The sequence below is a fragment of the Hirundo rustica genome, chromosome 26 (assembly GCF_015227805.2).
Source record: "Hirundo rustica isolate bHirRus1 chromosome 26, bHirRus1.pri.v3, whole genome shotgun sequence".
Lineage (NCBI taxonomy): Eukaryota > Metazoa > Chordata > Aves > Passeriformes > Hirundinidae > Hirundo > Hirundo rustica.
In genome coordinates, this window is record NC_053475.1 from 847,218 (window position 1) to 863,054 (window position 15,837).

Genomic DNA, 15,837 nt, shown 5'->3' on the forward strand with positions numbered 1-15,837 from the left:
TAAACCTCCCCTGGCCCAGCCCGAGGCCGTTCCCTCCTGTTCCTGCTGTCCCCTGGGAGCAGATCCTGACCCTCCCGGCTGTCCCCTCCTCTCAAGGTCCCTCCTGAGCCCCCTTTTCTCCTCCTGAGCCTCCTTTTCTCCTCCTGAGCCCCTTCCCGAGCTCCATCCCGGCATTCCAGCCCCTGATCCCCGCAGGGAATGAGCCATCCCCACCTCGGGAACAATGGGAAATGTCTCAGCCCAGGGAAGATCCCAGGGATGTTCAAAGCTCCGGACACTGGGAAGAGAAGGAGGAACTGGAATTATTCTCTTTAATCACGAGCTGTCCTGCCTCACCCTCGGCACCACAGCAATCCTCGGATTTCCTCTTCCAAACCCTTTTGTTCCCAACCTCCCTTTCCGTGGGCAGGGGGCAGGTGGTGCCTCAGCTCCAAAACTCCTCCAGGAGAAGCCCAAATCCTGAAGCTCCCGCTCCCCTCTGACATTTCCCTGCTCTTCCTCCCAGCAGGAAGAAGCTGAGGAAGGAGGGTCCCAAATCCTCTGAACGCTGCCACCTGAACCTGAATTTGGGGGATTTTTTTTTTTCTCATGATTTGGGGTTTTCAAACCCCGTTTTTTCAGATTTCTCCCCACGCTCCAGCAGAGAACTGGGGAAGTTTCTGCTCCTGGACTTGGGATCTGTGCAGGGATGAAGGATCAGACAGGAGAGCAGGGAGCACAGCTGGGGAATTTTGACAGAATTCCTCCAGGGAGTGAGACAGGACGCGACAGAAGAACTCGGCGTTCCTCAGACACTCCCCCTGCTCCTCCTCTCCTCTCCTCTCCTGCCCCAAACCCATCCCAAGGGATGCAGCCCTGCCTCTGTGCGGCCGGAACCAAGCGCATTCCTGCTTGTGGATGAACAAACCTCAGCCCTGGACGCTCCCACGCCGCCCCCACCCCAGCACCCAACACCTCCACGTGCGAAGTCCTGGCTGTATTTGCTCCGGGAAAGCGCGAGGACGCGGCCGCAGGGACGCGAGGCCGGAGCGCGGGTCGGCAGCCCAGAGCCCCTCCCGAGGCTTCCCAGGGACGTCCCAAGGGTGCCAGCGGGTGGGAACGGGAGCTCAGCGAGGATTCCCAGGGCTGGGAAGCGCCCGGGAGCCTCCGTGAGGCACGAGGAGAAAGCAGCACCCAGCGGCTGCTGGTCCCGAGCAGGAGCCAGCCCCAGCCGCTCAGGGGTTGGGATCCTCCCGGATCCTCCCGTGCGCGCCGCGCAGGGATCCAGCCTGGAGCTGCTTCCAGAGGGTCGGGAAGGGCTCAGAGCACCTGCTCCGTGCTGGAGGAGGAAATGTCCAGCAGCCTCCAGGCCATGTAGGGGTTGAGCTCGTCCTGGTCGCGGCACAGGGCCCACACGTAGAGCATCCGCAGAACCTTGTCCTGCCGGGAGAATCCCGCCGTCAGGCGTTACCCTGGTTTTTCTGAGCCTTTTGGTTTTCTTAAATGGAGTCAGATCTTTTCAGTTATTGGACAATATTAAGAGCAGTTTTCTACCTTTTCCCACAGAAGTAATATAAACAAATCCTTTGTTTTTCATTCTCTGTCCTTTGTTTGCATATTTCTAACCTGGAAACAACTGTAACTGACAATTGATCTGGCCACTGAGGCTGAGGGGTGGAAACCCCAAAAAGCCAATCTCCTGCTGGACCCACAAATGTATAAAAAGTAAAAAATAAACAAAGGGGCTCTCTCTTCTCTCGGCTCTTTCAGATGAGAGCTGGATCAGAAGGACCTCTGCGAAAATCTCTTGTCTGCGTGTGACTGCTTTGTGTGTCAGGGACAGTCAGGGACACGCTGACACTGCTGACTGAGGGGATTTCAGCCTCAGAAGCAGCGCTGACTGTTCCCCAAGGGAAAAGCTCTGGAGAAAACCTCTTCTCCAAGCAATCTTGGCCAAACAACCACCCTCTCCCACAGCAATCCTTCTCCAGGTGGGGTTTTGCTGTTTCTCCGGTTTCACTGACGGGATTAGAGAGGTGTCTCCCATTCAACCGTGTTGGGAACACCTCATAAAAGGTGCTGAGAATTAGACAATAAAACCTTTTCTTGGTACTCCGCCTCCTGAAATATTTGGAGTTTTTGGTCTTTCAGCTGCCCTGGCGGTGCTGCCACGAGGGCGCCTCCAGCTCCTCCCAAGCCCGTGGCTTTGGGGCTCCCCTCTCCCCAAATCTCCCCGTGTTCCGTATCCCAGGAGCGGCTCCAGCCCAGCCCAGGCACTCGATTAAAGCTCAGCTCCGGGTTCCGCCGCGGAATTTAAATTCCCCTCCCGGATTTATCGCGGCTCCGGAGGAATCCCACAGCAGCGGGGCTTTGATGTCCTGCTCAGTAATGACCCCATCGATATTCATCTCCCAGGGATAAGGAATTGAAGGCAGGGAAGCACTGGGATCACTGGATCAGCTCTTCCTGCCCTGGTTGTCACTCAGCCCATCATTCAAAGGAATCCCAATCCCGTTTTTCCAGCCTGGACCAAAGGCCGGGGTCGCGTTTGTTAAACGCCTGTGCTAATTCCAAGGAAAACGTGCTGGGAAGCGGCAGCTCCAGCACCGTCCCTGCGTCCCCAGGAGGTGACATCGAGCCACTGAAGCCCAGGAGAGGCTGGAGAGAGACACCTGGGAATATTCCCTGGGAATCCTGGGACTCCAGGAACCTCCTCCAGCTGCTGCCACAAACCCTGGGAACGGGAATTCCATGGGCTGGGCTGGAATCACCGGGAGGGAACAGCCCCAGGGACACTGCAGGAGGTGCCAGGGATTTGCTCCACGGATCATTCCCTGCTCCCAGGGAACCACACACAGCTCCAACCCGCTGTGGGCGTTCCCTGGGGGATTTTCATGGAATTAAGGCATTATTTGTGTAGTGTGGGGAGCTAAAAACGTGGATTTGGGCATTTTTTCATCCACTGACTCAGCTCTGCTCCCACCCTGTTTTGCCAGAGGGCTCTGCTCTGCCAGTGCGCTTCGGGAAGGGAAAAGGGGAGGAAAACACAGCAGGGAGAGGTGGGATGGGATGGAGCTGCAGTGGGAGATCCCAAAGGTGTCCCTGACCCCAAAGGTGTCCCTGACCTTAAAGGTGTCCCTGACCTCAAACCTGTCCCAGGCCCCAAAGGTGTCCCTGATCCCAAACCTGTCCCAGACCCCAAACCTATCCCAGGCCCCGTGTGTGTCCATGACCCTAAACCAGTCCATGACCCCAAACCTGCCCCAGGCCCCATGTGTGTCCCAGACCCCAAACCTGTCCCAGGCCCCACGTGTGTCCCAGACCTCAAATGTTTCCCAGGCTCCAAACGTGTCCCTGATCCCAAACCTGCCCCAGGCCCCAAATGTGTCCCAGACCCCAAACCTATCCCAGGTCCCATGTGTGTCCATGACCCTAAACCAGTCCATGACCCCAAATGTGTCCCTGACCCCAAACCTGCCCCAGGCCCCATGTGGGTCCCAGATCCCAAACCTGCCCCAGGCCCCGTGTGTGTCCATGACCCTAAACCAGTCCATGACCCCAAACCTGCCCCAGGCCCCAGGTGTGTCCCAGGCCCCAGGTGTGTCCCTGACCCCAAACCTGCCCCAGGCCCCAGGCGTGTCCCCACTCACCGGGTCCCCTTCCACCACCTCCCCTTTGTGGTTCTTGATCACCATCACCACCTGGGCCTGGAAGGTGATGATCAGCACCGGGCCCTGCTCCATCATCTTCCCCATGGCCAGCTGCAGGGACAGAGAATCCCATGGAGAACATTCCAGAGCTTCCCACCTCCCCCCTGGACACCCCCAGAGCCCCCCTGGCTGCTCAAGCACATCAATTCCGTGGTTCAGGTATTATGGAAAAGCTGTTCCCACCCCCCCAAAAAATTAAAAAAACCCCAAAAACCTTCCAAGTAAAAACTTCTTGGGAATCTGCACTTCAAAGCTTTCACCAAACCGTTGTGGAATTTTTTTTTTTTTTTTTTTCCCGTTATTTCCCCAAGTCCATAAATCTGGGAGATGGGAACGAGCTCTGCTGGTTATTTCCAATTAGAAAGCAAAATCAAAGACACCTTGGTCTCAAAAAAACCCAAAAAACCTGGAATTTTCTGAAGGAAATGCTTGGAATCAGAACATCCTGAGCTGGAAGGGACCCACGAGGATCAAATGGAGCCTTTTTCTCCTGCTTTGAAATCGGTTTTTGCCAGGAAGTTGTTTCTGAACCAGACAAAAACTGTTCCAGAAAGACTTCAAGGTGGGAACCTTTCCTTTGCCAGGATTTTTTTTTCCCTCCTCTATTCCCAGACCGTTCCATTAAATATTTAAAGACTTTATTCACTGGAATGCAAGAGGAGTGGAAATTCAGCTTTTTTTTTTTTTTTTTTGTCTTTTAAAAACCCAGAATTCTCTTTCTGCCCATTGTGGGAAATCTCTTGCATCCCCTTTCTTTTGGGGAATGCGGGATGCCACGGAATGCTCTGGAATTCCTGCCCGTGCTGCCCCAAAAAAAAGGAAATCACAGGGACTGAGGACAGCAGGATTTTCCTCTTTTGAAATGTCCCCAAACAGATTCTGTTTTATCCCCAACAAAGGAAGCAGCACCAGCACAGGCACGAGGCCGGGCCGTGTCACAAAGGGAATAAATTCATTTATCGGGAGATTTTCCTGTTCCCTGAGGGAATCAGCTCCCTGTAACTGCCCCATCCCAGCCCACACCTGCAGCTCAATCCACAAAAAACCCTGTTTTTCCACCCAAACCCAACCCCAGCCCGATTTCCAAGGTATTTTAGATGCTGTCAATAATCCCACAGCATCCATCCGCCCGTGGGATTGCAGGAGGAGCAGGAGTGACCCTGACCCCTCCCAGCCTTCCCACTGGGATTGTTCCTCAGGGCTGTGATCCCTGAATCTCCCCGGGCAGGTCAGGGCTGGAGCTGAGCTCAGGGAGGTGACAGAATTCCTGTCACTCCCTCAACGGGGCAGGAGCAGCTCCAGCTCCTGCTCAAAGGCACCTGGAGAGCACCTGGAATGTGCCCAGAATCCCTGGATTGGGTGGGAAGGACCTTAAAGCCCTCCCAGCAGTGGGATTTTCCTTACAGCAAAGGATTTTCCCTCCCAGCAGTGGGATTTTCCTTCTACCAATGGGATTCTCCCTCCCAGCAGTGGGATTCTCCCTCCCAGCAATGAGATTTCCCTTCCAGCAGTGGGATTTTCCCTTCCAGCAGTGGAATTTCCCATCCAGCAGTGAGATTTTCCCTCCCAGCAGTGAGATTTTCCCTCTGGGAGCAGAAAATGCCAAACCCCAGAGTTCAAACCCGGCAGTCGGAGCGAAGAAGGTTGGACCTGACGATCCTGGAGGATTTTTCCAACCCTCCTGAGCCCGTGGGTTTAATCCCTCCCCCAAAAGGAAAAGCAGGGCAGGGAACTCACGTCGATGTTGTCGATGTCCAGGATCCTGGAATGGAACTGGAGCCCCAAGGCCTTGGCCTGCTGGATGGGATGGGCCAGCTGGCTGTAGGTCTGAGGGATCAACAAACTCGGGTTGGGAATTGCTTGGGATTGTTTTGTCACCACCAAAATAAAATTAAAAAAATTTAAAAAAAAGAAAAAAAAGGGGGGAAAAAAAAAAAAAAAAGGAATTTTTGCATGGAGAGAGCCGCCAAAAAACAAAAAAGAACACCAAAAAAAAAACCCCCACAAGAAAAAAGAATCACTTTTTTTTCTTTTTTTTTTTTCTTTTTTTTTTGGAAACGTGCTGAAGGAAGGGATTCAAAGGCCTGCAGCAAACGTTTTGGGATTCACCAAATTCCCATTAAAAATTCCCACTTTGCCTGGGCAGAACGGGAGCACCTGAGAGCTGAGGGACTCACAACTGGACTGGACTGGAAAGCAGGAACAGGGAAAAGCTGGGAAAAGAAAGGAAAAGCTGGGAAAAGCTGGGAAAAGCTGGGAAAAACAAAGAAAAGCAGGGAAAAGCAGGGAAAAGAAAGGAAAAGCTGGGAAAAGAAAGGAAAAGCAGGGAAAAACAGGGGAAAGAAGGAAAAGCTGGGAAAAACAAAGAAAAGCAGGGAAAAGCAGAGAAAAGAAAGGAAAAGCTGGGAAAAGCAAAGCAAAGCACAGAAAATCACAGAAAAACAGGGAAAAACAGGGAAAAGCTGGGAAAAGCTGGGAAAAGCAAAGCACAGAAAATCACAGAAAAGCTGGGAAAAGCAGGGAAAAGCTGGGAAAAGCAGGGAAAAGAAAGGAAAAGCAGGGAAAAGCAGGGAAAAGAAAGGAAAAGCAGGGAAAAGCTGGGAAAAGCAGGGAAAAGAAAGGAAAAGCAGGGAAAAGAAAGGAAAAGCAGGGCAAAGCTGGGAAAAGCTGGGAAAAGCAGGGAAAAGCTGGGAAAAGCTGGGAAAAGCAAGGAAAAGCAGGGAAAAGCAGGGAAAAGAAAGGAAAAGCAGGGAAAAGCAGGGAAAAGCAGGGAAAAGCAGGGAAAAGAAAGGAAAAGCAGGGAAAAGAAAGGAAAAGCAGGGAAAAGCAGGGAAAAGCAGGGAAAAGCAAGGAAAAGCTGGGAAAAGCAGGGAGTTCAGACCAGAATCACCACCTCAGCACCCCTGGGATCCACCAAGAGGCTTTATCCCCGGATCCTCAGGGACAGGATTCCCATTTCCTCCCCTGGCTGATCTGACCGATTATTCCTGACTCAGGAGCTTCGTTTCCAATTCCAGCTGCCTTGGGAATGTTGGATTTTGTTCTCCCCAAACCGCAGGGAAGCTGCTGCTTTCCTCCAGAGAGATCCAAAGGTGTCATTCCCAAGGCTGCTTTGCTTTCAGACTGGATTATTGTCACCCCAAAAAAACAAAAAAAAGCTCATCAGGGTTTGTTGAATTGAAAATAAAATTAAAAACGGCTCTCCCGGCCCTCTGGTGGTGGAATTCACCTGGAGAAATCCCGCTCTCGAGCAGGAGAGCGGGATTATTTTGGATTTTGGAGGAATGCAGGCCCAAATGAAAACAGCCAAGTGTCAGGAAAGGTTCTGCTTCCAGGAATTCCCTGGACTCCAACCCTTCCAAATAATCCCATTTTCCAAGGGAGGTTTTACTCACGGCCTCGTAGCACCAGTCCTTGAGGATGTCGAGCTCTCCGGAGATCAGAGCCTGAGGGGGAAATCATTTTAAAGAACATTTTAAAGCTCCTTCTATATCCAAGGGGGACCCATCAGCTCTTCCTGCAGCAAAAAAAAACCACCTTAAATCCAACATTTTGTGGGACTCCGGGGGGAAAACTGGAGCTGCAAAGGGGAACAGCCAAAAGGATTTCTACAAAAACACAGGAGCTGAGGCCAAGGGACGTAAAGCTTCGGATAATTAAACTCTCTGAAAGCTTCCAGCTGAAGCTTCCCATTCAACCTCCCTGTTCAGCCTGCCAGAGAGGCAGCGGCGTTCCCAGCGCTCGGAAATCCTGGCACCGAACAGCAGCAGAGCCGCGATTCCCCACGCTGAGAAACTCAGGGCACAGGAGGCAGAGGAGAATCCCACGTCTGGCTCCTCCGGGGGTCTCAGAGCAATTCCTGCTCTGTTTCAAATCCCAAATTCCCTTTCCCGTGCAGCGACAGGGACCTGCATCCTTTTACAGCCGCATCTCCCGCAGCTCCGAATCCCCAAAAACCCCAAACCCCAGACCCTTGCACGAGCACAGAACTCCGTCACAACCTGCTGCTCTTCCCAAATCCCAGAGCAGAACCCGGGAGCACTTCCCAAATTCCTTCCCTTATCCCCCTGCCGTCACCATTTGCTGCTTTCCAGGCCAGAACAATCATTTATTATCCCACGCTTTCAACCCGAATGTGGGATCCGATTCCTTTCCCAAGCTTTCTGTGCAGAGCTGGAGAAGCAAATCCTGTCCCAGCTTTGGATTTTAGCGATGGGAAAATAAAAATAAAACATCTTATATGGAATAAAGGGAAAAACAAAGGGAAGCCATGGATGCTGTCCCAGCTTTGGATTTTAGTGATGGAAAAATAAAAATAAAACATCATCCATGGAATAAAGGGAAAAACAAAGGGAAGCCATGGGTGATATCCCAGCATCCCAAAAGTAAATCCCAGCTTTGGATTTTAGCGATGGAAAAATAAAAATAAAAACATTTTCCAAGGGATAATAAAGGGAAAAGGAAGGGAAGCCATGGGTGCTGTCCCAGCTTTGGATTTTAGCAATGGAAAAAATAATAAAAAAACTTCCATGGAATACAGGGAAAATGAAGGAAAGCCATGGATCCCAGAAGCAAGTCCCAGCTTTGGATTTCAGCGGTGGAAAAATAAAAATAATAAAGGGAAAAGGAAGGGAAGCCACAGGCGCAGGGTCACCTCCAGCACGTTGGGGATGATGTCCCGCTCACACTGCTTCAGGAAGCGATCCTTGTCGAAGGAGGGATCCACCCTGAGGATCTCCGTCAGCACCTCGGACATTTCCGTCTTGGAGAACAATCCCCCTGCAAAACACAGCTCGGTGGGGCGCCGGCACCCCGGGGCGGATCCCAAGGGTCGTCCTCCCGCCCCCCGACCCAGAGCGAGCCCAGGGAAGGCGGCAGAGCCCCGGAACGCCACGGAGCCCCGGAACGCGACGGAGCCCTGGAACGCCACGGAGCCCTGGAATTGCACAGAGCCCTGGAATTGCACAGAGCCCCGGAACGCCACAGAGCCCCGGAATGCCACGGAGCCCTGGGACATCGCAGAGCCCTGGGAAACCTCAGAGCCCCGGAACGCCACGGAGCCCTGGGACACTGCAGAGTCCCGGAACGCCGCAGAGCCCCGGAATGCCACGGAGCCCCGGAATTGCACAGAGCCCCGGAATGCCACAGAGCCCTGGGACACCGCAGAGCCCTGGGAAACCTCAGAGCCCCGGAACGCCACGGAGCCCTGGGACACTGCAGAGTCCCGGAACGCCGCAGAGCCCCGGAATGCCACGGAGCCCGGAATGCCACAGAGCCCTGGGACACCGCAGAGCCCTGGGACACTGCAGAGCCCTGGGACACTGCAGAGCCCTGGGACACCGCAGAGCCCTGGGACACTGCAGAGCCCTGGGACACCGCAGAGCCCTGGCACACCTCAGAGCCCTGGCACACCTCAGAGCCCCGGGCTGCCGCCGCAGGGGCTCTGGCAGGAGCGCGCCCTGGGGTGTCCCCGCACCTGTTGGGAGTCCAGGGCATTCCTTTGGCTGCCCTGGAGGGTCAGAGACCTGGGCAGGGGGGTCTGGGACCCCGGCCCAGAGCCCAGAGGGACACTGCCTTTGATCCCAGTCCATGGGAAAGGCTTCCTGCACTGCGGGAGGGATTGCAGGCCACAGGAGTGTGAAAGATTGGAGTTTAGTTTATCACAGGGTGAGAAAACAGTAGGTTTGGGCTTTTAGTATGGAAGTGGATGGGAGCAAGATGGAGGATTTGGGGCGCTGTCTCCTGCTTCTCTCTTCTTCCCTCGCTCCATTTCCTGCAGTGACGGTGGCACAAAGCAGTTTAAGGAGATTGGGTCAGAGTAGGGATGACCTGGTTAGTGTAAGTGATAGGTATTGGCAAATAATGATAAATAAAGAACAGGTAACAATTAGTATAAAAGATAACGACAGCCCAGTGCAAGGAGGAGTCCAGGAGTCGCCAGATGCCCGAGCAGCTGCACAGACCTTTGTTAGGCACTGAGAAAATTGTAAGATAAGGAACAATAAACGAAGCGCACAACCTCGAAAAATCAGAGCCTGAAGACTCCGTCTCTTTTTTGCGTTTGGCTCAGGGCTTTGCAGAGGGCAAAAAGACTCTGGAACCACCTGAATCTCGGAGGAAAAAAACCCGAGACGCACCTATGAGGTCGGTGACGCGGTCGGTGACAGCGCGCGACGCTCGGATGAAGGCGTTGTCGCTCTCGTCGTACTTCATCTTCATCTCAAAGAACCCTGCAGGGAGGGGAAAAAAAGAGAGCTCAGAGCCCTCCCAGGTGACCCCCAGCCAGGGAAGCACCTGCAGGATCCAACCTCTCCTCAATCCCTTTGCTCGGTGCCGGGCACCGGCTGCCGGTTGGTTTTTGTCCCCCCATTTTGCTCCTCATTCTATTCCCCGTTTTTCTCCCCATTTTCCTGCAGTGTTCTGATCTCTTCCTCTGCTCACACTCAGATTTAACGCCTCTGGCAAAGGGGTTTATCCCGTGGAAGGAGGGAATTCAGGATTAGGCTCGTCTTGAGCGCTGGGGCTGTCTCCATGCCTGGAGGTGGCACTGGGTGCCCTGGGGGTGACAGGGACAGGCTGGGCTCGATGGTCCTGGAGAGCTTTTCCAACCTAAATTCCGGGGTTCTGGGGCTGTGCTCAAAGCATTTTCACAAGAAACAGCCTCAGACGATATCAAAGGTCAGCTTCACACTACAGAGAGATTTAAACACCACCACAGTTTTTAAAGTCTTCCACCAATTTGGAAGTTGTGTGAAACCCCCTCGAGTTTTCAGGATTCTCCTCGTTTCAGGCTCCAGCTCCCTTTGAAGCAGAGCTGCCTTCCCCCTTCCCTGGTGCCGGAACAAAGCCGAGGAGGGAAGAACAGGAACTCCACGAGTTCACAGCTCCCTTTGAAGCAGGCCTCGGTGCCCTGGAGCAGGGGCTGCTCCCAGCACGGCCCCGGCTGCGGCACAGATGGAGCAGCCTGGAGAAGCTGCAAGAGCCGTCAGCTCTGCCTCCCACCCTTCACAGCACGGCCTCCAAGCCCACGGGGAAAGGTGAGGATTGGTGATTTGCATCCTTGTCGGGGGCTGGAGGCGCAGATGGGAGCAGATCCAGGCTGGGAAGGGAATGTGCTGCTCGTCCCGGCACTCACTGTTGAAAACCACGTTGTTGTCCTTGAAATCTTTCCACTGCTGGTACCACTTGGAGTCTTTATGCAGCACCATGCCCATGGCCTCCCTAGAGAGGGCAGGAAACGGGGATAAAACACGGGTATTTGGGAAAAAATTAACCGGTAACAAATACAGACGGCACCCCGAGGAATATCCCCGCGGCACTCGGCATCGCTGAGGCAGCGCGGGAACTGGGAGCTCAACCGCGAGATAAATTATGGCCCTCGTAAATTATAAAATAAATTGCAGGCCCATAAACGATAGCCCCGTGAATGATCCACGGGCTAAAGGGAACGCCAGACAAATAAAACCCCAGATAAATACAACGTTAGATAAGCAGAGCTCCAGATAAATAAAGCGCCAGACAAATAAAACCTGGCTCAGAGGAGCAAAGCAGCCCAGAAAAAAAAAAAGGAGCTGAGCCTCAGCCCTGCCCGGCCTCAGCCAGGAGCAACAGCTTGGAAGCGAACACAAACCAAGGCTCAGCTCAGAACTGCACCTCGGAACGTTAAATCTGAACTTTAGGATTTGGAGTTCCCAGTTTTAGCACAGGAGGATTCGGGATCACCCACTCCCGCTGGGAACGCGCTCCCAGCCCACAGCCCCTGGGTTTGAATCCCTGACGTGGTTTGAACTTTTCCATCCAATTACACAGGGAAATTTCCCCTCCCTCAGAGGATCCCACACGTACTCATTGGCTTCGAACACTCGCTGCTCTTTAATCCTCTCTCCGGAATATTCCGTCCGCTTCCGGAGCCGCTCCGGGCGCCTGTAGGGACCAGTTTGTCCCAAAACGCTCTCATCTATCTCCTTCTTAACAGTTTCTACTCCCTGCAAGGAAAACAGCCCCGTGAGTGTGGATTTATTGCTCTGCCAGAAGCTGGAAATCAAATCCCTCCTGTGTTACCCTGGTTTTTCTGAGCCTTTTGATTTTCTTAAATGGAGTCAGATCTTTTTAGTTATTGCACAATATTGAGAGCAGTTTTCTGCTTTTTCCCACAGATGTAACATAAACAAATCCTTTGTTTTTCATTCTCTGTCCTTTGCTTGCATATTTCTAACCTGAAAACAATTGTGACTGACAATTGGTCTGGCCACTGAGGCTGAGGGGTGGAAACCCCAAAAAGCCAATCTTCTGCTGGACCCACAAATGTATAAAAAGTAAAAAAAATAAACAGAGGGATGTCACCGAGACACACAAAGAAATCACACGCAGACAAGAGATTTTCGCAGAGGTTCCTCTGATCCAGCTCCCAGCTGGAAGAGTGGAGAGAAGAGAGAGCCCCTTTGTTTATTCTTTTGCTTTTTATACATTTGTGGGTCCAGCAGAAGATTGGCTTTTTGGGGTTTCCACCCCTCAGCCTCAGTGGCCAGACCAATTGTCAGTTACAATTGTTTTCAGGTTAGAAATATGCAAGCAAAGGACAGAGAATGAAAAACAAAGGATTTGTTTATATTTCTTCTGTGGGAAAGGCAGAAAACTGCTCTAATATTCTACAGTAACTAAAAGATCTGACTCCATTTATGAGAATCAAAAGGCTAATAAAGAAACTCAGAAAAACCAGGGTAACAAAGGGGCTCTCTCTTCTCTCGGCTCTTTCAGATGAGAGCTGGATCAGAAGGACCTCTGTGAAAATCTCTGTGTGTGTGTGACTGCTTTGTGTGTCTCGGTGACACTCCTGTGACGGTTTGGGAGAGCAAAGGGATGGGGCGGCCGCAGCTCCCCACAAACAGAACGCGGGATATTTCCTGCACTTCCCGCAAAAAGATGGATCGAAGGAAGCTGCAAAGCCGCTGGAGAGAGGCATTTCCAGCCCAGCCTCCCCCACGGAGCCACTGCCGAGGCTCTGGATGCTCTGGAGCTCAGGGGTCAGTACCTGGGAGATGGCTTTGAAGGCTGCAGTCCTGCCCAGCTTCTCCCCTCCCCTGGTCACCGACTCCGCCGACTGCTTGGCCGTTTTGGCCGCCTCCTCCACGCCCTCCTTGATCTTCCTGCCCAGGTCGCTCCTGCTGACCTCGTCCAAACTCTGCAAGGGAAACGGGGAAAGGTTATTCCAGCTCCAGGCCTCGGTCCCAGGCCCTCTCCAGCTCTCCTTCAGGCCCTGGAAGGGCTCTGAGCTCTCCCTGGAGCTTCTCCTCTTCAGGGGAACATTCCCAGCTCTCCCAGAGGGGCTCCAGCCCCGGGAGCAGCTCCATGGGCTCCTCTGGGCTCTCTCCAGCAGCTCCACATCCTTATTTTGGGCTCCCAGGGCTGCAGGTGGGGTCTCTCTCTTTTCTCCACCACCCAAATCCCAGAGGAATCACTGCCTGGGTCTCCTCTGACCACACTCGATCCATGATTTTGTCATTGCCTCTGGTTTTAAAAGCTCCAGGGTCGGAACCACCTCTGGAGCAGCAGCAACCTGCCACCAACAAGGGCGATTCCAGCCCCACAAAAGCCCGACTTCAGCAGAGCTGCCCTGAGGAAAAGTCCTTTTACCTCCTTAACCGTCCCCGTTATTTCTCCAAGTTTCTTTTTAATCACTTCTGAGGTCTTCACCGTTTCGGATTCGATGGTTTTCTGGGGGAAGAGAACAAATTAATCAAGAGACAGAAACTGCTCAAACCCAGCTTGGATTTAGGCTGGAACTGAGGGCAGGAAAAGCGACATTTCAGGAGCTCGTGGCCTGAGTCAGCAGCAGCTCAGCTTTGCAAACGATGACGCTCAGAACCGTCTGAACAAGGCAAAAGAAACATTCCATGCTCAATTTCATGCCTCATTGTTTTGAGCTGCTCAGAAAAGCAGCCAAGCATCCGCTGGAAAGGCTTTCCACTAAAAACAAAAATAAATAAAATAAAGGAAAAAAAAAACCCCAAACCCAAAACATTCCAACAAATAAACATTCCGAGGCGTCCATTCAGCACCCAGCACTTCCAGCCGAGCAGAACTTCTCCTCGACATTCAGTTTGGGGCTGGAATTTTCACTCAGAGCAGCCGTGGGCTGGAATTTTCCCCCGGAGCAGTGAAAGCCCAGGGGCAGGGCAGCAAAGCAGGGAAAACTCCAACACTCACGTATTTCCTCCTGGCTTCCCGCAGCGCGTCCGACTCCTCCAGCTTCCTCGCCTCGTCTCGGAACTTCTTGATGCTTTCCTTCATCTCTTTGTTTTTGGCTAATTCCTGCTTGATGTTCTCCACGAAACCTGAGATGAAGCCTTTCCTTCCTCCCGAGGAGTAGCACCTGGACTGGAGAAAAGCGTTCCAGGTTGGAGAATCCCGAGGGATTCGGGCAAACGGGACCCAGGCGTGGAAGGCGGGGGGTGGATGGACCCGAGGCGAGCACTGGATCCCTGTCAGAACTTTCAGATCGCTTTTAGAACGTGTGGAAAACGCGGAGCTGCTGGGAAAAGCAGCAGCTGATCCCTCAAAGAGCCGCGTGCCCGATGGATTTCGTGGGATCCCGGGATGGGTTGGGCTGAAAGGATCTAAAATCCCATCCAGCTCCATGGGCAGGGACATCTCCCACCAGCCCAAGGTGCTCTGAGCCCAACCTCAGCCACCCCAAAATTCCCTGAGTTCCATTCAAAAAGCAGAAATTTCCAGCCCGGAACCGGCGCTTCCCAGAGCCACATCCACACCCAGCTGGGAAAACACTGGGAAAACACTGAGGGGTGGAAATGGAATAAATTCAGGTGGGACCAACCTGGGGGGTGGCCAGGGCAGGGCTGCTGATCCTGTGCAGGGCACTCCTGGGGAAGGCAGGGATGGGATAACACCTGGAGAGGAGCCACGGGCCACCGAGGAGACATTTCTGCAAGGAAAAGAGCACAGGAGGAGCTCAGGGAGGCAGCCGAGAGCTCCCAGCGTCTGGATTTGGGACAGAAACGACGCACAGATCCATCCCGGAGCTGAAACGTGAAAAGCACACGGGTTTTTCCGGGGGAAACTCTGCCGAGCACAACTTTTTTCCCAGCTCTGGAGGATCCCAGAACAATTCCTGGATGGTTCTGCTGCCTCTGCAGAGCGCAAACCTGCAGATTCCTGCTCTGGAAGGGGCCAGTGCTGAGCTCAGGGCTTGCAGCAGGGGAGAATCAGGGAAATGCCAGATAAAAACCTGCATTCGCTCAAGAGCCCCGGGGCAGGAGCCCAAGGAGCGACCCCGGCAGCTCCCGACCGAAGGCACGAACTCAGCAGGAATCGCGAACCTCTCCTTTGACTCCGGGCACAAAGGACTCACCCGGGCCCCTCCTGCCACCAGCGGCAGCTCCGGGTGACGCTCCCGGTGCAGCCCCTCGGGGGAAAACCGCCCTGAGGGGAACCCCGAGAGATCCCGGCAGCGGCTGCGGGCACGGGCGGCGCCGGGAGCCGGGAAGGGTTGGGCTGGAAGGGGGCTCAGCACCGCCAAATGCCGGGACACGGCCTCGCTGGAGGCTCCGGGATCCATCCCGCGGGGCCGGGAGTGCGCACCGGGGCCGGGAGTGCGCACCGGGGGCTGCCAGCACCGGGGCCGGGTGTTCGCACCGGGGCCGGGTGTTCGCACCGGGGGCTGCCAGCGCCGGGGCCGGGAGCGCGCACCGGGGCGGAGTGTTCGCACCGGGGCCGGGAGTGCGCACCGGGGCCGGGTGTTCGCACCGGGGGCTGCCAGCACCGGGGCCGGGAGTGCGCACCGGGGCCCTGCGGGCAGGGAGAGACCGGCGGCTCCGGGCCCGGCCCCGCTCGCTGTCCCCGCCGGGCCGAGCAAGCTCCGTCCGTGTCCCGCCCCGGTCGGGTCCCCGTCCCTTTCCCTGCCCCTTTCCCGGTCCCGTCCCGGTCCCGTCCCCCCGCTCACCCGGCACCCTCCGGCCGCCGCCATCGCCCCGCGCGCCCCGTGACCTTCGCGCCGCGCCGTGACGTCACAGCGCGCGCCGCCCGCGCCACGTGGCCGCGAACGGCGGGAGCGGGAGAGAGCCGGGAGAGACCCGGGATAGATCCGGGAGAGAGCGGGAGAGACACCGGGAGAGAGCGGGAGAGACCCGGG

At 54.5% G+C, this 15,837-nt stretch overlaps 1 protein-coding gene across 1 annotated transcript; it reads right to left on the reverse strand.

Moving 5' to 3' along the window:
• Positions 1-961: 961 nt before the first annotated feature.
• On the reverse strand, positions 962-15,706 carry TIMM44 (translocase of inner mitochondrial membrane 44). The gene is made up of 13 exons (XM_040086974.2): positions 15,649-15,706; positions 14,524-14,631; positions 13,896-14,066; positions 13,323-13,403; positions 12,721-12,870; positions 11,535-11,674; positions 10,825-10,910; positions 9,827-9,919; positions 8,344-8,468; positions 7,085-7,135; positions 5,427-5,516; positions 3,630-3,740; positions 962-1,419 (listed from the first exon to the last, which is right to left on the reverse strand). Exons 1-13 carry the CDS (start codon positions 15,670-15,672, stop codon positions 1,300-1,302), a joined length of 1,350 nt encoding a protein of 449 aa, XP_039942908.1. The 5' UTR covers positions 15,673-15,706; the 3' UTR covers positions 962-1,299.
• Between the last annotated feature and the right edge of the window lie 131 nt (positions 15,707-15,837).

Bases quoted from the DNA above. Each gene is read 5' to 3' on its own strand.
- TIMM44 (XM_040086974.2), bottom strand. From the start codon at position 15,672: ATGGCGGCGGCCGGAGGGTGCCGG. The intron at 8,469-9,826 runs GTGCGTCTCGGG...TGTGTTTTGCAG, and splicing joins CCGCGTCACCGACCTCATAG to GGGGATTGTTCTCCAAGACG. The intron at 3,741-5,426 runs GTGAGTTCCCTG...CTGTCCCTGCAG, and splicing joins TGGACATCGACAACATCGAC to CTGGCCATGGGGAAGATGAT.